Raw genomic sequence first — 25,641 nt, 5'->3', positions numbered from 1 at the left:
TAGCAATGAGATGAGAAGAGGAAGGATGAACACCATGAAAGATTATGAGATGTTGGTTTGATGATCTCATCAGGTCCTCCTAAGGAAAACCGTACGTGGCCTAGTCCTTGTCTGATCACCACCAAGTTATTGTATCCAAGATGTTGGAGGTTAGTCTTTTGACCTGAACTATGTCAACGGTGGAATCAAGACTGAGGTTAAAGATCAATCTCACATCTATGGCCAACTTTAGTGATGGAATGTAGAGATAAGATGCGAAGAGGAAAAATTAAGGATTACAGATGGTGGTCTGAAGCTCTCAACAACTACTCTCAATGGGAAAAACCTACATGGCCTGGTCTGTGTTTGAGCACCACCAGGCTATAGTATCACCAGATGGCCAGTATATAGTACCAGGCTATAGTATCACCAGATATCACCAGTCTTTCAACCTGAGATATGTCAATGGTGGAATCAAGACTGATTGTAATGGTCAGTCTCATGTCTATGACCAACTAACTAGTGATGGCATGTAGCAATGAGAAGAGGAAAGATGACCACCATGAAAGGTTAGAGATAGTGGTCTAAACATCTCATGGGCTTCTTTTAGGAAAAGCCCACATTGCTTGGTCTTAGTTGGATCACCACCAGGCCATTTCATCACTGAATGGTCAGGTCGGGTGGGGTCAGTCCTTCGACCTTTGACAAAGAACGTATAGTGTGCGGAACTTGATTCACTGTTATGCTGAATGTTCATGTAAACATATAATACCGTAAAAGAATTTCTTATCTGAAGGTATAACATAACAGAAGAGCACGTGGATTCCCACTAGACTCACAAGGTAGATTGACAGGAATTTAAGATACGGAGGACGGCGGCCAGGAGTCTTTAAGATAAGCAGCTCTGGCACTTCTACAATACAATCTATAAGTCAGCGTAATGGGCTGAGTCACCAGGGAACCGGAAGAGCTTCCACAGGCCACACTTCTACAATTCACCATGCAATCACTTCATTCACAAGGATGACGGAGAGAGCACTCACCGATGCGGATATCCTTCTCCTTCAGCTGCAGCTCTGCAATTACAAAGTCAGACAACGTGGGGTTAAGAAGCTGGAAAGGCGCCAATAGCCGAATAGTTACAATATGAAGAGGCCGTCTGTCTTATTAGTGCATGGCGTCCCTGCTGTGCCTGCTCTGTCTACACAGGATCTGGATTTGATCATGCTGGATAGGGCCAGGTAAACAGTCGGAGGGCACAGTCTAGACTATGCGCACATGGTTTAGGTCAATACTGGATTTTCTCACGTTCATGAGTATTTAGTGGCCAACATATTAAAAGCTGATCCTTCCGTATTGATGGATACTCTGCTATTCCAAGCGTACGTGTGTTCTCAATAGGGGCTGGGTAAAAGCCGCAGCCGCCACATGCTTATTTCCCCAAAAACAGAAGGATCATTAGGCAGTTAAATCATGTCTCAAATCATGGGAATAGCCAGGAAACCCGCTGCTAAGGGGCGCCACCGAGTGAGGGGATCACCAAACCACTCGGATACGTAGCCTCTAAAAGCAACTTTGCAACAGGATAGGGGAAAAGTAAGAGATCGCAGGAGGTCCAACCTCTGTAGCCCCCGCCAATCTACATATCGGGCCACTGGCTTCTCTGTTATGAATAGAGCCGCGGGTATGGCACGTAACCCGTGGCTCTATTCATTCCTATGGAGCCGCCGGTAACAGCCGAGAAAGCCACAAGGGCAATGTACTCGTCTCTCTTTCCACCACCTCCAAAGGAATAAATAGAACCATGGATCACGTTCTGTACCCACAACTCTATTCATAACAGAGAAGCCAGGGGCTATGAAGATCGGGGGGGTATGGAGGTCAGACCCCTCCGCTTGTAAATATTGGGACACAAACAGGGAAATATTACGGTAGCCACTATTACTATTACGTCAGAGTCTAATTCAGTTGCAAGTATTGTGACATTTCAAGGGAAATACCAAAGCCAATCAACCAGACAGCTGTTTTGTGGTGTTTGCCCCTCATCAGTGTGAAGCAGGATTCTGGCTAACAGGGGCAATGAAAACTAGACCAGCAAAACACGGCAATCACTGAGCTCAGGAAGATCAGCAAAAAAATCCAATGAATATGCAAAAAAAAAAAAAAAAAAAGGTAAAGGTGTCAGTGGAACCTCAGTTACAAGTCTCAAAACACATATCCCTCCTGGAAACCTGTTGCTAAGGGGCGCCACCGAGTGAGGAGATCATCCTGATATGTAGCCCCTTAAGTCTCACTAGTTGCGAGTATTGGGACACAAATAGGGGAATACCAGGGTGGCCCTTTTTACGTCAAAGTCTAATTCAGTTGCTGTGCTTTATTAAAAAGTTATTGAATTTTTATGAATGATATCTTGCATTGGTGTCTATAGAAAGAATAGGCAGTTTGCAATGGTAAAAAGTGGTACTGCAACTAAGGTTCTGGATTATAAATTGCAGTAAAGATGGAGAACATATTCCCAAATAAAATTCTTAAGGCTCTGCAAGTGATGATATATACGAATACCCAGTTTACATCATTCACGATATAACCCTGGAGGGTAAAGGGGGTATTGCATTGTATTTTATCCTGAAATTTATTCCAGCCTCCCCCCCGTGCATCTATATTACCGTTCTTCTTTCGGTTTGAGTAGAAAAGCCAAGCCATGACTGCGGAGATAACAATGATGCATAAGAGGAATAACCAGAAGACGATCGCCCAGGGTGAGGTGCGGGGGAATATGGCGTCTGCGTAATAAGTGATAGAAAAAGCATAACATGAGAATTTAAAAAATCATCAAAAGAAGCTATTAAAGGGGTTGTGCACCACATTTTTGTTCTTTCAAATCAAATGGTGCCTGAGATTTGTAATTTACTTCTATAAAAAAAAATCTCCAGTCTTCCAATACTTATCAGCTGCTGTATGTTCTACAGGAAGTGGTGTATTCTCTCCAGTCTGACATAGTGCTCTCTGCTGCCACCTCTGTCCATATTAGGAACTGTCTAGAGCAGAAAATCCCCATAGAAAACCTCTCCTGCTCTCCAGCTGATAAGTACTAGAAGAATTGTTTTTGTATAAGACGCAAACCTGAGACTGTGACGTATAAGCCGGTCTCCCTCCCGGTCACGGGGTGTCTCAGTCCGCAGTAGATCTGTCCCTCTGAGGAATCATTCAGGAGGATACGACTCTTCACCCGGATCAGCTCATCCTTTTCTGTGTCGATCTCTGGATCAGCTTCTTCTTGGACTCCATTTTTCTTCTTCCAGAACATTGTGGGTTTTGGGAACCACCCATCAGAAGAACAGGAGACAACCACGGCGCCGTCCTGAAGAGCAACAGCTACGAGTGGTGGAGACCCCAAGCCTAGGAGAAGAAGAGGGTTACTGCCCATCATTATATCTATAACCAGCTACAATGGTGCCTGAAAGTTTGTGAACCCCTCAGAGTTCTCTAGATTTCTGCATGAATTTGATCTAAAGCTGGCTTCACACTACGTTTTTGCGATCCGTTTTTTTCTTCTGTTTTTGCAAAAAAAAAAAAATAGATGGAAAAACAGATGTGTTTGTGTGCATCAGTTTTGATCTGCTTTCCCCTTGATTTCCATTATAAAAAAACGTATCCGTTTTTTTAATATACACAAAAATAAGGTCAAGTACGTTTTTGTGTACGTTAAAAAAAAACAGATGCGTTTTGATCCTTTTTTGATAATTGAAGTCAATGGAAAAACAGATGAAAATGCAAAAACGGATAAAAAAAAAAAAAACGGATTGCAAAAACGTAGTGTGAACCCAGCCTAAGACTACATCAGTCCTATTCATAAACCACCAATACACTCTGGGACACCTGACTGGATATGGAGGTGCCCCAACACTGACTGCACATGCACCCTCCTCTTTTTCCTCCCAAATCCTGATTGTTAGCAGCTACCAGGAAAGGGTTAAAAGTTATTGTTAGGATGTAACTCCTCCCACACCCCTCCCCCTTACAGGCACGCCTCCTGGGTGTTTCCTATGAGCTCTGTGGCCAATAGGCCGCTTTCCCTCCTTCCTCTAACCCCTCCCTATCCTTTTAAGGGCCCTGCGCTTCCTCCTCCTGCTCTCAGTCTCCACAGGACTGACCTGCAGCCGGTTTGCCCGCCAGCCCTCCCTCCCTTTTGGTCTTGGTGTGTCATGGTGTTTTGTTTCTTCACGTTTTTCTTCGTTTGGTTATTATACTACGTAAGTCACAGCTGGTGTAAATTACCTGCTAAGCAGGCGTGTGGGGTTGGTGAAGCTGACTTTTATCCGGCATATCGCTTACACCCCTCAGTCTAAGAGTTTGTCACTATGGGGGAGATTTATCAAACATGCTGTAAAGTGAAACTGGCTCAGTTGCCCCTAGCAACCAATCAGATTTCACCTTGTGTGTGAGGAATGAAAGGTGGAATCTGATTGGTTGCCAGGGGCAACTGAGCCAGTTTCACTTTACTCCATGTTTGATAAATCTTCCCCCATGTGCCTGGTTATTTGTATGGGAAAGAAATTATTATTAAAAGCTGTGGCCGATCACCAGCCAGAATAATGCTACGTTTACACGGAACGATAATTCGCCCGATCGTACGATTAACGATGTCGGAGTAACAATTTTTTTTCATAACGATCAATGTTTAGACGGTACGATATATCATACGGAAAATTCGTCTTGAGATCGTTTTGCGATCGCTCAAGCCTATCTTACACATTGGTTAAATCGGCAAACGACTGTTCACACGGAACGATTTGCGAATTTTTTGCGAACGATCAACGGCGAACATGTTTAAAGATCAAAATGAACTATCGTTCGAATTTGATCGTTATCGTGCAAATTCGCACGATAATTGTTCCGTGTAACCGCAGCACTAGGTATATCGCTGTCTGTGTCTTTATTTATGGCAGATAGTCTACAAATGGCGGAACAAAGAGTGGACGACCAAGAAAGATGATGGCAGGAACAAGGAGTATTATGGTCTGCAAGGTCCTATAGGAACCCAAGAAAACCTCTAAGGGCCTTATTACACGAATCGGACGGATTCAGCCAATTATCGCTCAGCTGATCAGACGATGAAACAACCAGCAGCACTTTGATTCTTTAGGTCCAGACCTAAAATCATCAGCCACCGAGCGAGCATCTTTTACTGATTGGCGCTCGTTTACAATATTGATCGAGCCTTCATCGGCCCCTGTGATAGGACCCAAAATCTTCCAGTACGTATCATCTGCTGTATGTCCTGCAGGAAGTGACGTATTCTTTCTAGTCTGAAACAGTGCTCTCTGCTGCCACTTCTGTCCATGTCAGAAACTGTCCAGAGCAGCAGCAAATCCCCATAGAAAACCTCTCCTGCTCTGGACAGTTCCTGACATGGACAGAGGTGGCAGCAGAGAGCACTGTGTCAGACTGGAGAGAATACACCACTTCCTGCAGGACATACAGCAGCTGATAAGTACTGGAATAATAGAAATTTTTAAATAGAAGTAAATTAAAAATCTGTATAACTTGTCGCTGCCGTCTATGGTCCATATGAAGACTGACCGACAACGCTGAGCTCCATGGAATCCTCTTCATACACTTCTGTGCTGCTATTTTCGACAAAGCAGTGGTATCTCCCGGCATCGGAGAGTCGGACGTTGTGCAGAATCAATGATAGGTTCCCACTGATCGGCTTCTCCTTCATGAAGGCTCGGCCCCGGTAATCCGCACTCTGCTGCTGACGCTCTTCACTTCCATCTTTCAGCATGAAGACTATGGTGCTGTAGATATTATGGAACCAGCGCACCTGCAGACCAAGGTCGGGCAACCCCGGTGTGAGGGTACACGGGAGGAGAACGTCCGATCCCACCTCCGCCACCAATCCTTTAACTGGGGAGTGGACCTGAAACCGCCCTGTAATAGATAAAAGAGGGTCAGAAGGATAGGGAACCACATAGGGAAGGATCTAGAACCCGAAAACATGGCCTCTGATGGTGGGTTATGGTGGGTTCCAGGTATGATATATCTCAGGGTCAATGGCCCTTTATGCTATGCAAATTGGAAACGTAGACCATGTGCAGCACCCCATAGTGATACCCTACTATAGGGGCAGAATGGGGGGGGGGGGGGCAGATGGCTGACATTCTGCTGGATTCTGGCATCCAGGTTCTTTTCTGTATCTACAAGACTGAAAACGCCCGTGTGACATGTTGGTACAAAGTATTGTAAGTAGGTGTGAGCCTAAGTATTCACTCTATGGATAAGTATCACACCAGGCAGGCTTAGATACAATACCTAGTAGATAGGATCATACAAGATAGGCTTAGATACACAATCCCAGCAAACAGTATCACACGTGATAGGATTTGATACATCAGATCAGCAGATGGTAAAACATGATAGGCTTGGATACATCAGCAATTGATAGATCCATGTGCTTTATGTATTACACATGATAGGCTGAGATACAATGGCTCGGCATTGGGTGCTGCGCTCACCAAGCTAAACTACAGGAGACCCAGGACATAGATGACATCATATATAATTGTCACATGTAATAGACACCGATGACATCACATGTAATAGACACCGATGACGTCATATGTAATAGACACTGATGACATCATATGTAATAGACATCGATGACATCACATGTAATAGACACTGATGACATCACATGTAATAGACACTGATGACATCATATGTAATATAAACCGATGACATCATATGTAATAGACACCGATGACATCACATGTAATAGACACTGATGACATCATATGTAATATAAACCGATGACATCATATGTAATAGACACCGATGACGTCATATGTAATATAAACCGATGACATCATATGTAATATAAACCAATAACATCATATGTAATATTAACCGATGACATCATATGTAATATAAACCGATGACATCACATGTAATAGACACTGATGACAACATATGTAATAGACACCGATGACATCACATGTAATAGACACCGATGACATCCCATGTAATAAAAACCGATGACATCATATGTAATAGGCACTGATGACATTATATGTAATAGACACCGATGACATCATATGTATTAGACAGTGATGGCATTATATGTAATAGACACCGATGACATCACATGTAATAGAAACCGACTACATCATATGTAATAGAAACCGATGACATCACATGTAATAGAAACCGATTACATCACATGTAATAGAAACCGATTACATCATATGTAATAGAAACCGATGGCATCATATGAAAGAGACACCGATGACATCACATGTAATAGACACCGATGACATCATATGTAATAGACACCGATGACATCATATGTATTGGAAACCAATGGCATTATATGTAATAGACACCGATGACATCATATGTATTAGACAGCGATGGCATTATATGTAATAGACACCGATGACATCATATGTAATAGAAACCGATTACATCATATGTAATAGAAACCGATGGCATCATATGAAAGAGACACCGATGACATCACATGTAATAGACACCGATGACATCATATGTATTAGACACCGATGGCATTATATGTAATAGACACCGATGACATCACATGTAATAGACACCGATGACATCATATGTAATGGAAACCAATGAGATCATATGCAATAGACAATGATGACATCATATGTATTAGACACCGATGGCATTATATGTAATAGACAACGATGACATCACATGTAATAGAAACCGATCATATCACATGTAATAGACACTGATGACATTACATGTAATGGACACAGATGACACCACAAGTAGTAGTTAGATGACATCACATGTAATAATCAGATGACATCACATGTAATAATCAGATGACATCACATGCTATAGACACGTATGACATTTTTGGTGACATTTTTTTGAGGAGTTCATGTTTGAAGGTTTATTCCCCGTAAAAGTGAGCATGACCAGAAGGGCGGATGTTTTTCCTGTGAACTTAGTAACAGGAAAATGCTTATGTGTTGCACCATGTGTTTTGGTACAAGCTACAGAAGAAAGAAGCAGCGGCGGAAGTTGCTTCACTTATCACAACCTAACCGAGATTTACCAACTGCATACACCAGAATAGTAAGTGACAGACAAAGGTAACAGTATTAGATACATGGACTCAGGGGTCAGTACCACTCTTTAGAGGCTTAGATACACAGACTCAGGATACAGTATAGCAAATGACAGGGTTAGTTACAGTGGCTTGGCAGACAGCATTGTGGTGTCCTTGCAGTGTCCCGGAACAGAGTTCCTTCTCTTATTGTTTCCTTCAAAGTGTATCCTTATATCTGAGTCATTCAGTATTTTATTGCCTCTGTTCTGGAAAGTTATGGTCCACTGCAAACTGCGTGTATTGTGTCACCCCTCTCAGTGTTCAGGTCTGCTATTCCATTCATTTCTTGTATGCATATTCAGTTATCAGTGCCTAAGGGTATTATGTCGCCCCCCAGTGTTCAAGTATAGTACTTCTCATGTATATTTCACTGTATATGCCTAATGGTGTGATGATGCAATGGCTGGATGTCACGTGACTGCCCCTGCTTCCATGGTAACTCCAATGGTCATCGAGCTTTGGCTGGGGGATACCATGTGACTTCCTGCTGTACCTCAGTCTATCTCCTACCACAGGGGGGATAGGTTGTGTGTTGCTGCTGCTCCTGTGTCACAAGGCCGCGACCCTGCGGTATCTGCTGCAGCATTACCAGAAGTGTTCCTGGCTGTGTTCTATTCTCAAGTCCTCAAGATTCTCATCTATTCTCAAGATCTGGGTGCTGTTCTTCAGTCATTCCTCTCATCATCTTCTCTAATCATCAACAGCAAGTATTCATCTCAGTCTCATTCCACCCAGCATCTCAGCTTCAGTATCACTACTACTCCCATCATTCAGCACGCTACTCTCACAGCCTATTTCAGCATCACCCATTACTCTGCTTTATTCAAGTCTGCCTTATTCCCGGTTGCATCCGGAGAGACTGTTGCTACTAGTTACCACCGTTACAATAAATATACAACTAACGTTTCTGAACCTTGGCATTGGTGTGATCATTGGTGCCCTGACTAAGGACAACGAAGAATCGCATGCCCAGCCTCTGCATGGTCAGGAGCCCGGTTCTCAGCTGTGTTGCCCTTGTGCCAAAACCATGACAATCCTCTGCTCAGCAGCTGCCCCGGCTCCTGCCAGTAATGGCATCCTACCATGGGTGTTACTATTGGTTACACCCTTCGTAAAAGCCTGTCCTTTTTGTTAGTCAGTGGTGTTGAAATTAATGATAATGTTTCGCCACTAGATGTTGCTGTGTTTGGTATATACTCAGATGCTGCACAGCTAAAGGATATAAAGGATTATTGTTTATTTGTATGTCACATGAATCTGTGAACCTATGGGAATCTTTTCTTCTTCTATCCTATTATTTTTCTCTTTACTTCTTCAGTTGCAGTCTTCACCCACTCACAGCACACTTTAGATATGCTGAGGAAGGAAGTCACATGGGTAGAGGAAGTGCATGGATCTTTTGTGCTGGATATTGTAGAGGCCCTCTGCCAGGTCCCCTCATCCTCAAAGGTCAGTCTTAGTCAGAACCCCGTATGAATAGGAAGCAAGACAAGACACGGCAAACAGTTTCTACTCAGTTACGCTACACAGCACTATGCAGTGTTAAAACCCTCACAGGAGAGGACAAGTCAGAGACAACCTCAACCCACGCTGTTGACTAGGAGAGACACAGAGCAGGACAGTATCCACAGGCAACAGTAAGTTAGGAACTTATCTGGATAGAGCAAAGTTGCTAAGGCCTATGTGCTCTAAATCCTCAGCATTCTGCTCATCCCAGGTAACACGGTCTGGGGCCTTGTGTCACCCTCATAGGACGGTTCACCCAACACTGGTGGGCATTAGGTGGTGTGAAGACCCAAAGGTCAATACACAGGCACAAGTATTCTTCTACCTCATCCTCCAACACCCCGGCAGAGCACATTACTACTTGGGATGAGACTCTCACTACATCCTCCTCTCTGCTACTCTGATTCTTTGTATCTCTTAACCCGCTACTCAGTCGGCACGACTATACTCTCTACAATATTCCGATCGCAGATCTAGTTGCTGTATTGTCAAGTGTTCATCCAAAAGTATTATCAAGCGTATTATCAAGTGCTTTCTCAAGAGAAACCTATATTGTCAAGGAAGAACCGTATGACTTTCTGCACACAAGTAATTTTCAAGTAAAAACAAGCTTATTTATGATAAAGAGACTCTATGATTCTCCATCTTACACCAACACAATGTACACCATAGCCTTGGGGCAATTCCCCTTTCTGTGGGTTACAGTTCCGATAGTCCGGGAGGGTCACTAAGCCACTCGGGCCCACCGTAATATTAGCAGCCCGGAAGGACACTGTCCACAGGGGAAAAAGGTACAACCGGACTTCCAAAATAAAAGCAGGTGTGCCACCATACCTGTGTGCCTACTGGCCGATCCTCCGACACAACTTCCCAGGGGGTCACCACGGTATCGCATTAGGATTAGTTACATGGGCTAAGCAGACAGTATCACTCATGATAAGCTTAGATACAGGCAGATTTATCAAAACTGAGACAATCACTGTGTGTGTTGCCCATAGCAACCAATCACAGTTCTCATAGCAACCAATCACAGCTCAGCTTTCACTTCTCATATTGCTCTGGTAAAATGAAAGCTGAGCTGTGATTGGTTGCTATGGGAACTGTGATTGGTTGCTATGGGAACTGTGATTGGTTGCTATGGGAACTGTGATTGGTTGCTATGGGAACTGTGATTAGTTTCAATGATCAACAACAGCAGGTTGGATAAATCGGCCCCGGGGGCATATACTGTATGACAGGCCCAGTAGACAGCATCACACGCAATAGCATAGATACACAAGCCTGAAAGAGAAGCTCTTGAGAAATGCTGTTTATTGGAATAGTTTGACAGTGAAGTCATGCAGAGGGATGTGCAGGGCCGGCCTTATGCTGGACAATGTCCTGTGCCGCCCCCTGTACTGTCATATACTGTACATATATACTGTGCTGCCCCTGTACTGTCATATACTGTACATATATACTGTGCTGCCCCTGTACTGTCATATACTGTACATATATCCCGTGCTGCCCCTGTACTGTCATATACTGTACATATATACTGTGCTGCCCCTGTACTGTCATATACTGTACATATATCCCGTGCTGCCCCTGTACTGTCATATACTGTACATATATACTGTGCTGCCCCTGTACTGTCATATACTGTACATATATCCCGTGCTGCCCCTGTACTGTCATATACTGTACATATATACTGTGCTGCCCCTGTACTGTCATATACTGTACATATATACTGTGCTGCCCCTGTACTGTCATATACTGTACATATATCCCGTGCTGCCCCTGTACTGTCATATACTATACATATATACTGTGCTGCCCCTGTACTGTCATATACTGTACATATATACTGTGCCGCCCCCTGTACTGTCATATACTGTACATATATCCCGTGCTGCCCCTGTACTGTCATATACTGTACATATATACTGTGCTGCCCCTGTACTGTCATATACTGTACATATATCCCGTGCTGCCCCTGTACTGTCATATACTGTACATATATCCCATGCTGCCCCTGTACTGTCATATACTGTACATATATACTGTGCCGCCCCTGTACTGTCATATACTGTACATATATACTGTGCCGCCCCTGTACTGTCATATACTGTACATATATCCCGTGCTGCCCCTGTACTGTCATATACTGTACATATATACTGTGCCGCCCCTGTACTGTCATATACTGTACATATATACTGTGCCGCCCCTGTACTGTCATATACTGTACATATATCCCGTGCTGCCCCTGTACTGTCATATACTGTACATATATACTGTGCCGCCCCTGTACTGTCATATACTGTACATATATACTGTGCCGCCCCTGTACTGTCATATACTGTACATATATCCCGTGCTGCCCCTGTACTGTCATATACTGTACATATATACTGTGCCGCCCCTGTACTGTCATATACTGTACATATATACTGTGCCGCCCCTGTACTGTCATATACTGTACATATATCCCGTGCTGCCCCTGTACTGTCATATACTGTACATATATACTGTGCTGCCCCTGTACTGTCATATACTGTACATATATACTGTGCTGCCCCTGTACTGTCATATACTGTACTTATATACTGTGCTGCCCCTGTACTGTCATATACTGTACTTATATACTGTGCTGCCCCTGTACTGTCATATACTGTACTTATATACTGTGCTGCCCCTGTACTCTCATATACTGTACATATATACTGTGCTGCCCCTGTACTATCATATACTGTACATATAACCTGTGACGCCCCTGTACTGTCATATACTGTACTTATATACTGTCATATAGTGTACACATAACCATACAGTACCTACAGTAGTATGGTGTCCAAATACCATCAACATACATTGGCCACATTTTTCTATCCAGTGGCCTAGCAACTATAATACCGCCATACAGTGCCACCACCACCATGCACTGCAAAAATAATATACAATTCAGAGCAGTACAGTGCTAAGTAAATGGCGCTATATAGAGCCCAGGTACCAACATACAGTGACCAGATAACAGCGCCATACATACAGGCATCTTATAGCAGTGTAATAGAGATTCTATATGGGGTTATAGGTGGCGCCCCCTTCAGCTGTACCTGGGGTCTGACAGATAACAGATAGCAGTAGAGTACAATAATAGCTGCAGGTGTGTAACCATCTATCGGCAGTCTCTTCTGCTACCTGACTATCCTGCAAGCAGAAATATACGTCAATCGAGCATGTTGGGACCTGATGCAACACGATGCAATCCCTATGGACGGCGACCTTACCTGAGGCTGTCGGGAGCAGGAGCAGGACCAGAGCGGGGAGCAGCTTCTCCATTCTCTCTATAACACAGGACTATCCCATACTGGGTGAGAATCGTTCCCTTCCTAGCCCACCCCCGGCCTCCGCCTCTCCACCCTGCGCCTAATTCTTTCACTGTTATTTCCTCAAACAGGAGAAGCACATGATCAGAGGCAGAGACAGAAAGCGAGCGCACAGGATGAATGGCGAGAGCCAAGGAGACCAGAAGAAATGAGGACCTTCTGCTTGTTTCCTTCTGTCGCCCTCCTGGTTGCCGCAGTCTCAGGTACAGCACCGTCTATAGATATAGGAAGCCGTATATAGATGGAGTAGAGAATGACATCGTTGTGCTGAACTCTTATCCTATACAAACAGGAAATACAGTAGGATGTCTATACGGAAGAAGAAGAGGAATGGAGATGCGCTTTACTATGATACTATATATTACTATACTGTATCAAAACTTTTCACACATCTCTATGACATGTTAAAAGTTTTTTAAAGTGACAGCGCCCATTTAAAAAAAAGTCATCCCAAGGTTAAGGTTTACCACTTATCCCAGCAGGCAACAGAAAAATGAGGGTCAAATGTCACAGATGTTGCTCCATCTGTGGTGTTCCCACGGTGTGATGTTATATCGGCCCGTCACCTGCTAGGTGTTGTAGTGTGACACCACCCCGGTGGTGGATGGCCGAGATACAGCCGGACCATGGTATGTTGTCACGTGACGCCAGTGCCGGTTGGGCACACAGGTGTGATGGCACGCCTGCTTTTAGTTTGGAAGGCCGGTTGTACCCTTTTCCCCTGTGGTCAGTGTCCTGCCCGTTTGCCACTGGGTCCCTTGGGGCTATGTCATGGATGACCAGAGTGGTACAGTGACCCTACCGGATAGTAGGACCCGCCACCCACAGAAAGGGGAAGTGTCCCAAGGTTGCGGTGTGTGAGTTTGGTGACAGTAAGCTGTCTTGCGTCCTTCCCATGCGGGGTACTGACTAAGACTGACCTACTCTTCCTGTCTACCGCGTAACCCACTTCCTCCCCAGCGTGTAAAGTGCGATGTGAGTGGGTGAAAGAGTGCAACCTGAGAAAAGAGAAGGGAGATGATAGGAAAGAAGAAAGCAGAAATCCTACTGGTCTACAGATTCTGGTGACACATAAAACAATAACCCTTTGCGATCCTTCAGCTGTGCAGCTTCCACATACACATACATAATACAGCTACATCTAGTGGCTAAATTTTAGTACTGCTTTCATCACAATGATATAACCAGAAGTACAGACTTTTGGGAAGGGTGTATATAACTGCAACACCCCTAGTGGTGACCACATATCCACTCTCTATGCTCAAAAGTCCCATAGAAAAGGAATGGAACAGTGACTGGGTATGAGCATCGCCGCTTCTTTCACTTAGCAAACGTTTGACCCCCATTGTCATGATTTGTGCAGAATTACTGTGGGGAGTTTTAAGAAATTAAACATTAGATGCATTAAAGGGCTATCCATAGGATGGGGAAACGTAAGAGATTGTGGTGGGGGGTCCGACCTCTGTACCTCCACCGTCCTCCATATCGGGCCCCGGCTTCTGTATTATGAATAGACCCATGGGTACGACCCATGACCTGTGGCTCTATCCATTCCTATGGAGCGACGGAAAGAGCCAAGTATCCTGGAAGAGCGCTGCACTCGGCTCTCTGTGTCGGCTCTATAGGAATGAATAGAGCCGCGGGTCACACGCCGTACCCACTGCTGTATACATAACAGAGCCGGTGGGTCGATATGGAGATTGCGGGGGGTACAGAGGTCGAACCCCCTACGATCTCCTACTTTTCCTCAAATCAATTCTTTCAAATCAACTGGTGTCAGAAAGTGCCAGAGATTTGTAATTTACCTCTAATAAAATATCTCCAGTCTTCCATTACTTATCAGCGGCTGTATGTCCTACAGGAAGTGGTGTATTCTCTCCAGTCTGACACAGTGCTTGCTGCTCCACCTCTGTCCATGTCGGGAACTGTCCAGAGCAGCATCAAATCCTCATAGAAAACCTCTCTGGCTCTCCAAACTGGAAAGAATATGCCACTTCCTGCAGGACACACAGCAGCTGATAAGTACTGGAAGATTTTTTAATAGAAGTAAATGAGAAATCTCTGGCACTTTCTGGCACCAGCTGTCACAAGATCCAGGATTTCTGCCAGAAGGCATTTTCCACCGAGTTCCGATGTCGTCCCAACTCGGGGGAAAATACCCGGTCAACCAGAGACTGCACAGGTGTCCCGCACCAATCACTGACTGGCTGAGTGGGCTATCCAACAGCCGGGCCATGACGTTCCAGCAGCAGCAGATCCAGAATTCTGTCAGCTGATCGTGGTCTTTTATCAGAACACTCAACCCCACGCAATAATGGCAGCCCCCCCCCTTCCGGATAGTGCCGGGTACCTGCTGCCTGCCAACTTCCTGCTCCCTGTCTCAACACCTGTAAAAGCCATTATTATCAGGGGGGGGGGGGGGGGATGGGTTGGGCATTGGAAACCATCACTATTCACCTACTCCCATGAATTTGCAACCAATCAGTGACTGGATGGGACATAGCTGCGATCACTGATAGGCTGAGCGTGCAATCCATCAGCCAGGTTGGGTGTTTCCCCCGAGTCATGGAGACATTGTAACTCGGGGGAAGATACAATCTGTCGGGGGTCTGGGGGCCTGTGACGTGGCACTTTAGGGGCACAAGGAGAGGTAAGTTTATTATTTTGCCCCTGCCGGCTGAGAAATTTCTTAAATTGTCTGCAATTGTTTGCAATCTGGCAGCGGTTGATCTCTCAGGAACTGGCTCGTTTTTTGTGAGCCCTGGGGACAACTTGGCAGCAGGTGACTCTAGGAAAGATTTTACATTGCTCCAAGTCAGAAGACTAGAAATGACTTTAAACCCTTTCCAAACTAATAGAGTATGAAAAGGTTTGTTTTATTTGTATGCAAACGCTTGGCTTAGGCCCACCCCCCATCCACAGTATGCATGTTTCAGCACAATCCATGGAATAGAGTGGCGCTGTTTATGTACAAAGACAGATGTTTCTATAATTATATATTTTACTGTGTGCCAAAAAAAAAGTTTCCCCTAAATTTTTAACCCTAAAACCGCACACAGGGAAACTCTAAGTTATGGTCAGCTGCCTACTTCCGTTTTGTGGTTTCTTACTAAGGAAGGCCGTGTCCATGGAATCACTAACACCCGCTTGAGTGAGTTAACCTTGTTGGCAGAGAAAGGAGAAATACAAGTAGTGAGTAAACAAACAGTGATATACTGTGGTAACTGTGCCAACATGCCAGAACTAGAATACACAGAACTGAAAAAGGCTTTAATAGGTCACCCCTTATATACAAGAATATAACTACTATATACTGCCCCCTATATACAGGAATTTAACTGCTATAATACTGTTTCTATATACAAGAATATAACTACTATAATACTGCTTCTATGTACAGGAATATAACTACTATAATACTGCTCCTATATACAAGAATATAACTACTATAATACTGCTCCCTATATACAGTGATATAACTACTATAATACTGCCTCCTATATACAAGAATATAACTACTATAATACTGCCCCCTATATACAAGAATATAACTACTATAATACTGCTCCTATATACAAGAATATAACTACTATAATACTGCCCCTATATACAAGAATATAACTACTATAATACTGCTCCTATATACAGGAATATAACTACTATAATACACGGAAACTGGAGAGAAAGGAACGGCTGCACATCCCATCTATGGCTGATACTAATGCCGCTAGGCCTATATTAAAAATCAACACCAGAGTGTCTGTATATGAATTGATCAAGCCATATTGCCCCGTGTACCACCGCGCAGGTCCTCTGGTCCACACGGGAACCTACGCTAACTCCACACCGTGTCGGTCAGTGACGGGAAGGGGGGCCATGGAATACCATATCCATACTTATGTGGGGCAGCCTTCCCCGCCGGTGGTGCTGGCTGGGTTTTGGTGGGGCTTTTTGGGTTTGGTCCTGTGACATGGCGGTTGCAGGGCCATTCCATGGCCTCCCTTCCCTGCATGTGCACGCTTTGCGGGGGCGGTGGTCACTGACCGACACGGTGTGGAGTTAGCGTAGGGACCCGTGTGGACCAGAGGACCTGCGCGGTGGTACACGGGGCAATATGGCTTGATCAATTCATATACAGACACTCTGGTGTTGATTTTTAATATAGGCCTAGCGGCATTAGTATCAGCCATAGATGAGATGTGCAGCCGTTCCTTTCTCTCCACTTTCCATCCATAACTACTATAATACTGCCCCCTATATACAGGTATATAACTACTATAATACTGCCCCCTATATACAGGGATATAACTACTATAATACTGCTCCTATATACAGGGATATAACTAGTGCCCCCTATATACAAGGATATAACTACTATAATACTGCCCCCTATTTACAGGGATATAACTACTATAATACTGCTCCCTAAATACAGGAATATAATTACTATAATACTGCCCCCTATTTACAGGGATATAACTACTATAATACTGCCCCTATATACAAGAATATAACTACTATAATACTGCCCCTATATACAAGAATATAACTACTATAATACTGCTCCTATATACAAGAATACAACTACTATAATACTGCTCCTATATACAGGAATTTAACTACTATAATACTGCCCCCTATGTACAAGAATATAACTACTATAATACTGCTCCTATATACAAGAATATAACTACTCTAATACTGTTCCTATATACAGGAATATAACTACTATAATACTGCTCCTATATACAAGAATATAACTACTATAATACTGCTCCTATATACAGGAATATACTACTATAATACTGCTCCTATATACAGGTATATAACTACTATAATACTGCTCCTATATACAGGAATATAGCTACTATAATACTGCTCCTATATACAGGAATATAACCACTATATTACTGCCCCTAGGGAAGCAGGTGGAGCAGCAGCCATTGATGTGAGTGCTCTTAGGTTCCATGTGAAGCAGAACAGGTTTGATATGTTGTAGATATTGGTGGAGGAGTCTTGGCTCACAGACCGCACAGATAGCATCCTCTGACATGCTGTGAGACGTTCGTAGTCTGGTTGTATCTGCACCCAGCGATTCTGTAAGCAGTGTGATCTTCATTCTTATACCCAGGAGGTTTTTTTTTACAGGATTTTAGGACATTTTGGTTGTTTTTTATCCTAGTTTGGAGAAGTAAACCAAATTGAATAGCTGAAATAGTGAGTGAACACCGCCTTAAACTGCAATAGAGCTGGTACATAATGGACTCCCCCACCCCCCCACCCCCTTCTATCGGAGACCTAGTTTCTAACTGCGAATCCTCATTCAAAAACGTTTACAAAAATACTCCATGTGAACAGGCCTCAACAACCTTATTTCTGCAGGAACACACTTCCTTTCCACAATACGGCCCTGCAGTACATTGTATCTACCAGCAGGGGGAGTCGGTGACGGGATAAACACAGCAGGGCGCTCTCACCTCGCTTACCATAACATGTGGGGAATTGTTTCTTTTTGTTTTTTCTCTTTTATATTAATCATTTTGACGACCAGGTTGTGGTGGTCTGCGGAGCTGTGGATGTGACGGGCTCAGACTCCTCCACTCAGGGCCAGATGTACAGATTGTATGTCATGCATAAGGTAGCCCTGGGGCAGTATATTTGGGGGTCTGGCCTGGGTCTGGGGGTCTGGTTCTGTATTAGTTTTGTCTTGGGTGTTGGATGTATTTTGAGGGTCTGGTCTAAAGTCTGTTGTAGATTAGGGGATCTAATACTGCAGTACTGGATAGAGTCTGTATTCATGGGACATTACTTAGTGGATCTATATTAATGGGGTCTGGTCTGGTGTCTTATTTCTTGAGGAAATGGAGTTCTGTATTACTTTAAGGGGTTACCTGGTGCTCGCTGCAATATAAGGAAACGTAACATTCTCTGCTTCCTTCTCTGCGCTCCCTCTGTGTTCCCTCTCAGTCAGTGACTGGCCGGACTGTCATTATCAAGACGAGCTCGTCTCAGGGAGACCGGGGACACAGCAACGAGACAGCAGGGGAGCCTGGAGAGGTAAGTATAGAATGTTTGTTATGTTTTCCTATATGGCAGTAATATGTAAAAAATAAATAAATAAGCTAGTGCCGAATAACCCCTTTAGGTGGGTCTCTATTAGTTTCAGGCTTGTGGCATGTCTCCTATATTTCCTTAGGGAACCTGGTTCTGTGTTAGTTGAAGAGTCTGGGCCTGTATTTATTGGGTATGGTCTGGGGCCTGTATTTAGTGGGTATGATCTATGGCCTGTATTTAGGGTGTATGGTCTAAGGTCTGTATTTAGGGTGTATGGTCTGGGGCCTGTATTTAGGGGGTATGGTCTGGGGCCTGTATTTAGGGTGTATGGTCTGGGGCCTGTATTTAGGGTGTATTGTCTGGGGCCTGTATTTAGGTGGTATGGTATGGGGTCCATATTTAGGTGGTGTGGTCTGGGGCCTGTATTTAGGGGGTATGGTCTGGGGCCTGTATTTGGGGTGTATGGTCTGGGGCCTGTATTTAGGTGGTATGGTATGGGGTCCATATTTAGGTGGTGTGGTCTGGGGCCTGTATTTGGGGTGTATGGTCTGGGGCCTGTATTTGGGGTGTATGGTCTGGGGCCTGTATTTAGGTGGTATGGTCTGGGGTCCATATTTATGGGGTATGGTCTGGGGCCTGTATTTAGGGGGTATGGTCTGGGGCCTGTATTTAGGTGGTATGGTCTGGGGCCTGTATTTAGGGGGTATGATCTGGGCCCTGTATTTAGGGTGTATGGTCTGGGGCCTGTATTTAGGTGGTATGGTCTGAGGCGGCCCCACACCATACCCCCTAAATACAGGCCCCAGACCATACCCCCTAAATACAGGCCTCAGACGATACCCCCTAAATACAGACCACAGACCAAACACATCTAAATACAGACCCCAGACCATACACCCTAAATACAGACCCCAGACCATACACCCTAAATACAGACCCCATACCATACCCCCTAAATCCAGACCCCATACCATACCCCTAAATACAGGCCCCAGTGGGGTCCATATTTAGGGGGTATGGTGTGGGGCCTGTATTTAGGGGGTATGGTGTGGGGTCTGGATTTAGGGGGTATGGTATGGGGCCTGTATTTAGGGTGTATGGTCTGAGGCCTGTATTTAGATGTGTTTGGTCTGAGGCCTGTATTTAGGGGGTATGGTGTGGGGTCCATATTTAGGGGGTATGGTGTGGGGCCTGTATTTAGGGGGTATGGTGTGGGGTCCGTATTTAGGGGGTATGGTGTGGGGCCTGTATTTAGGGGGTATGGTGTGGGGTCCGTATTTATGGGGTATGGTGTGGGGTCTGTATTTAGGGGGTATGGTCTGGGGCCTGTGTTTAGGGGGTATGGTCTGGGGCCTGTATTCAGGGGGTATGGTGTGCGGCCTGTATATAGGGGGTATGGTCTGGGGTCTATATTTAGGGGGTATGGTGTGGGGTCCATATTTAGGGGGTATGGTGTGCGGTCTGTATTTAGGGGGTATGGTCTGGGGTCCATATTTAGGGGGTATGGTGTGGGGCCTGTATTTAGGGGGTATGGTCTGTGGCCTGTATTTAGGGGGTATGGTCTGGGGTCTGTATTTAGGGGGTATGGTCTGGGGCCTGTATTCAGGGGGTATGGTGTGCGGTCTGTATATAGGGTGTATGGTCTGGGGCCTGTATTTAGGGGGTATGGTGTGGGGTCTGTATTTAGGGGGTATGGTGTGGGGTCCATATTTAGGGGGTATGGTCTGGGGTCCATATTTAGGGGGTATGGTCTGGGGTCCATATTTAGGGGGTATGGTGTGGGGCCTGTATTTAGGGGGTATGGTCTGGGGCCTGTATTTAGGGGGTATGGTCTGGGGCCTGTATTTAGGGGGTATGGTCTGGGGTCTGTATTTAGGGGGTATGGTCTGGGGTCCATATTTAGAGGGTTTGGTGTAGGGTCTATATAACTTCCTGACACTAGTTGATTTGAAAGATTTTTTTTGCCAGAGTTCCCCTTTAAGGTCTCATTAGTCTGAAATGTGGAAATACCGATATTGCTGGTGGTGATTGTCATCTTCCTGTGACTCTTCACACAGATCATTGATTATAGTTCCGTCCTTGACAGTAAAGAAAAAAAATTCCTGCTCTAAAAATAGTCAGATATTTCTTCACCATATTTATTTTATAAGCTGCATCCCATCACTTTCTGGATGTATTGACTGTGTCGGCTGCTTCTCTCTCCTTGATAGCAGATTCCTCATTCCTAAATATTAGACTTAATGTGATAAAGCAACAACATACTTTTTAATAAGCAATGACTCAGGGCCTGAGAATAATATTATATCACATTGCAGTACCACTCAGGACCACTAGGGGCAGTTACTTCTGCAGTGTTCTCCAACCTGACCTTCTCCAGCTGTTGTAAAGCTCCACTTCCCATCATGGCATGATGTTGGAGAGCATGCTGGGAGTTGTAGTTTGGGGGAGAGTTGTAGTTTTGCAACAACTGGAGAGACAAAGGTTCAAGAACGATGATCCAAAGCAATAGTCTACAACCTATAGCTCCCCAGGAGGCTACTGGGGCATGCTGGGAGGTGTAGTTTTGCAGCACGCTGTAGAGCCCAGAGTTGGGGACCACTATACTAGGTATATAAGTGTACACTATATAAGGATAGGAATAGTGTGCAGTCAAGTCCTGTTGAGAGTTATAGTTTTCCAACAGCTGAAGGGCTGCCGATTATCGTAAAGCAGTGTTCTCTGTGCCCATGCTGGGAATCGTAGTATTGCAGCAGTTGGGGAACATTGTCCTAAGGCAGGGGTAAGGAACCTTGGCTTTCCAGCTGTTGCAAAACTACAACTCCCATCATGCCTGGACAGCCAAAGCTTTAGCTTTGGCTGTCCAGGCATGGTGGGAGTTGTAGTTTTGCAACAGCTGGCAAGCCAAGGTTCCCTATCCGTCCTAAGGAATAAATGAATCCGAAGCTGCAATACAGCGCAGTACCACTTATGACCACTAGACCTTTAAATGGGTTGTCTCACCTGCACTCTGTCACTGTATTCTAATAAGTGGGCACTCTACGGGACTTGGGAGAGAAGGGAGCCAATGCGGATCCTCTGGCTGTGCCACTGAGCGACACTGCCCTATGTTTCTGGATCAGGAATTACAGCAGCAATATTGGGCCAATGGTTGGTATTGTATGGTATTGGGACTGGTGGACCTGACATGGCTGATGGGGATGTAGTGCAGCCCACACCATCAGGATCAAGAGCCTAGATGGACTTTACAGCCTGTAGCTTTGCAGCAGGGAATCTGGGATTCTTCATTCTGGTTACTTAAGGTGTCACTGTCGTTTACATATTTTTTTTATTTTTTGCAGAAATCAATAGTACAGGCGATTTTAAGAAACTTTGTAATTGGGTTTATTAGCCGAAAAATGCATTTTTATCATGAAAAAGCAGTTTGAAGCTCTCCCCCCTGTCTTCATGATTGTCTATGGAGAGGGGAGGGGTGGAGAGAGATGAGGCACCAAAACAGGATAACAAAGAGTTAATTTACAGCAACATCACCGGGCTATCTCCTCTGAAGTTAGCACTGACCTCTCTGACCTCTGAATACCGGCTTTCACACAGATCCCACTGTGTAATCCTTTGTTCTCTGCTGCCTAATCTCCCTCCTCCCCCCTCCCCTCTCTATAGATTACACAGGGCTCGACTGATATAACCCTTAGGGGACACAGCCAGTTTTCATTTTTGCATTTTCGTTTTTCCCTCCTCGTGTATATAAGGCCATAGCGCCTGCATTTTTCCACCTAGAGCCCCAAATGAGCCCTTATTTTTTGCGCAACTAATTGTACTTTGCTATGGCAGATGTAATTTTTGCCTAAAATGTGCCGGGAAACCAGAAAAAAATTATATGTGTGGTGAAATTGAAAAAAAAAAATGTTTTTTTTTTATTTGGGGGGTGGTTGTTTTTACTATGTTCGCCCTGGGGTAAAACTGACTCGTTATATATGTTCCTTAAGTTGTTACGATTACAACGATATGTAACATGTATAACTTTTATTTGATTTGATGGCTTGTAAAAAATTAAAACCTTTTAAAGAAAATATATGTTCCTTAAAATCGCTCCATTCCCAGGGTTATAGCGCTTTTATCCTTTGGTCTATGGGTCTGTGTGAGGTGTCATTTTTTGCGCCATGATATGATCTTTCTATCGGTACCATGATTGCGCATATATGACTTTTTGATCGCTTTTTATTACAATTATTCTGGATTTGATGCGACCAAAAATGCGCAATTTTGCACTTTGGGATTTTTTTGTGCTGACGCCGTTTACCGTACGAGATCAGGAATGTGATTAATTAATAGTTCAGGCGATTACACACGCGGCGATAGCAAACATGTTTATTTATTAATTTATTTATTTATTTTTATTTATAAAATGGGGAAAGGGGGGTGATTCAGACTTTTATTAGGGGAGGGGATTTTGTGTTATTAAAAATACATTTTTCTTTTACTTTACACATATACTAGAAGCCCCCCTGGGGTTGGGGTTATTCCCCCTGGGGTTGGGGTTATTCCCCCTGGGGGACTTCTAGTATATGCACTCTGATCTCTCATAGAGATCCATGCAGTATAGTTATACTGCATGAATCCATGAGATCGGTGTTCTATTACTTTTGGCTGCTGCAGCCAAAAGCAATAGAATGCCGAGCCGGGATCAGCGCCATTACGGAGCAGACCCCGGCCCGGGATGGATGCGGGGATCGCCCCCCCGCAATCGCGCCGCAGGGGGGCGATCCCCCCACTAGACCACCAGGCATGTATAACAGCAAGTATTTAGAAGCAGCTGTCAACTTTGACAGCTGCTTCTAAGTACTTAATTAGCGGGCACGGCGATCGGACCGTGCCCGCTAATAGCCGCGAGCCCGGGCTACTCGCGGCACCCGGGATCGCGGCAGTTCAGAGGGTGGTCGCCGCGCGACCCCCCTCTGAACTCCCATAGCGGCACGAGGACGTTCAATAACGTCCTGGTGCAGCTATGGGATAAAAGAGTCGAGATTTCCTGATAATGAGCAGTGGATGAGAGAAGGTAGGGGGTAGGGGCCTGGGGAAAGTCTATTTGAATGCAGATAATGGCATATTTGCCTATTAAACCCAGTTACAAAGTTTCTTAACCCCTTCACGTCAGCCATCTGTATATATACGTTCCTATTGCACATGCCCCGTGCAGTAGGAATGTACATATACGTTCCTGACTTGAGGGGGCTTTGTGATGAGAACGGGATCGCTGCAGGGACAGCGATCCCGTTCTCATCTGAGTGAGGCACCGGAGATAATGAGAATCAGCTGCGATCCCGCAACTGACCCCCATTAACCCCTTAGTGACCGCCGAAACGGCGGTCACTAATGGGCCGGTGCCGCCGCTATATTTCATCTCCCCCCACCGTGAATCCACGGTGGGGGGAGATGAAATAGTTAAAATCAGACCCCAGACCAGCCCCCCTAGTGCCCCGGTATCTAACCCCCCCTCCCCGCGGTGGCCATCAGATCCAAGATGGCCGCCGCAATCACTGTGAACAGACTAATGTCTGTTCACAGTGATCTCTGTAAAAATGAATGAAAGGTAGGTAGCGGAGAGCATGGGGCAGTCATCGGGGACCCCCCCGGTGGGGTCCAGGTACAAGCGATCAGCGGTATATACTATATACCGCTGATCGCTTGTGCCATGTGCTCCCGGCACTTTTTATCCCCTGTCACCATGAATGATTGGTGACAGGGGATAAAAAGTGATGTCCCCCCACCCCCCCAGTCGCCCCCCACCCCCAGTCACCCCAGTCACCCCCCCCTACCCCATATACTCACCTGATCCTGGAGCTCCGTCCTCCTCGGTGTCCTGGCTGGTTATGAAGTGCGCATGCGCTCCACAACCAGCCAAGCTCTGAAAATTTAAAGTGACAGAGACCAATTTGGTCTCTGTCACTGAACTATGATTACTGAGATAGAAAATATCACAGTAATCATAGTAATACAGTGAACATGAATGTATAAAGTACAAAAAGTGACAAACATACAAAAAAATAAAACACACACTTTTTATTATAGTAATAATTGCAGTTTACTCCCAAATTACCCCTAACCCCCCCCAGATTACCCGTAACTACCGCAGCTAGCCCGTAACCACCCCAGGTTGTCCGTAATCACGTCAGATTGCACGTAACCCCCCAGATTACCCGTAACCACCGCACGTTGACCGCAACCACCGCACGTTGACCGCAACCACCGCACGTTGCCCGTAACCACCGCACGTTGCCCGTAACCACCGCACGTTGCCAGTGACCCCCTCCAGATTGTCTGTAATCACCCCAGATTGCCTGTAACCACCCCAAATTACATGTACCCACCCCAGATTACCTATAAGCACTTCAGTCTATCCGTAACAATTCTAGATTGTCTGTAACCCCTCCAGGTTGCCCGTAACCACCGCAGGTTGCGCATAACCACCCCAGGTTGCCCGTAATCATGCCAGATTACATGTAACCCCCCAGATTGCACGCAACCACCGCAGGTCGCGTCTGACCACCGCAGGTCGCGTCTGACCACCGCAGGTCGCGTCTGACCACC

General features: G+C 45.1%; 2 protein-coding genes across 3 annotated transcripts in view; one reads left to right on the top strand and one right to left on the bottom strand.

The window, feature by feature from the left end:
- The window catches only part of LOC138802323 (butyrophilin subfamily 1 member A1-like), a 37,674-nt gene extending 24,439 nt beyond the window's left edge, over positions 1–13,235 (bottom strand). The window contains exons 1-5 of one of the 2 annotated variants that reach the window (XM_069985500.1): positions 12,904–13,235; positions 5,563–5,913; positions 3,103–3,378; positions 2,646–2,762; positions 1,023–1,055 (exon numbers count right to left, since the gene is read on the bottom strand). In XM_069985500.1, coding sequence (XP_069841601.1) covers positions 1,023–1,055; positions 2,646–2,762; positions 3,103–3,378; positions 5,563–5,913; positions 12,904–12,955 — 829 coding nt within the window. In that variant the 5' untranslated portion in view covers positions 12,956–13,235. Of the gene's footprint in view, positions 1–1,022; positions 1,056–2,645; positions 2,763–3,102; positions 3,379–5,562; positions 5,914–10,465; positions 10,585–12,903 lie in introns of those variants that run through there. The other variant, XM_069985499.1, reaches the window with a different exon arrangement.
- Positions 12,949–25,641, top strand: part of LOC138802324 (butyrophilin subfamily 1 member A1-like) — a 36,782-nt gene continuing 24,089 nt past the window's right edge. The window contains exon 1 of the mRNA XM_069985501.1: positions 12,949–13,205. Within this exon, the coding sequence (XP_069841602.1) occupies positions 13,151–13,205 (55 nt within the window). The 5' untranslated portion in view covers positions 12,949–13,150. The remainder of the gene's footprint in view (positions 13,206–25,641) is intronic.

Source organism: Dendropsophus ebraccatus, chromosome 10 (assembly GCF_027789765.1).
Source record: "Dendropsophus ebraccatus isolate aDenEbr1 chromosome 10, aDenEbr1.pat, whole genome shotgun sequence".
In the NCBI taxonomy this organism is placed as follows: domain Eukaryota; kingdom Metazoa; phylum Chordata; class Amphibia; order Anura; family Hylidae; genus Dendropsophus; species Dendropsophus ebraccatus.
This window is presented reverse-complemented; position numbering and strand designations above follow the sequence as displayed.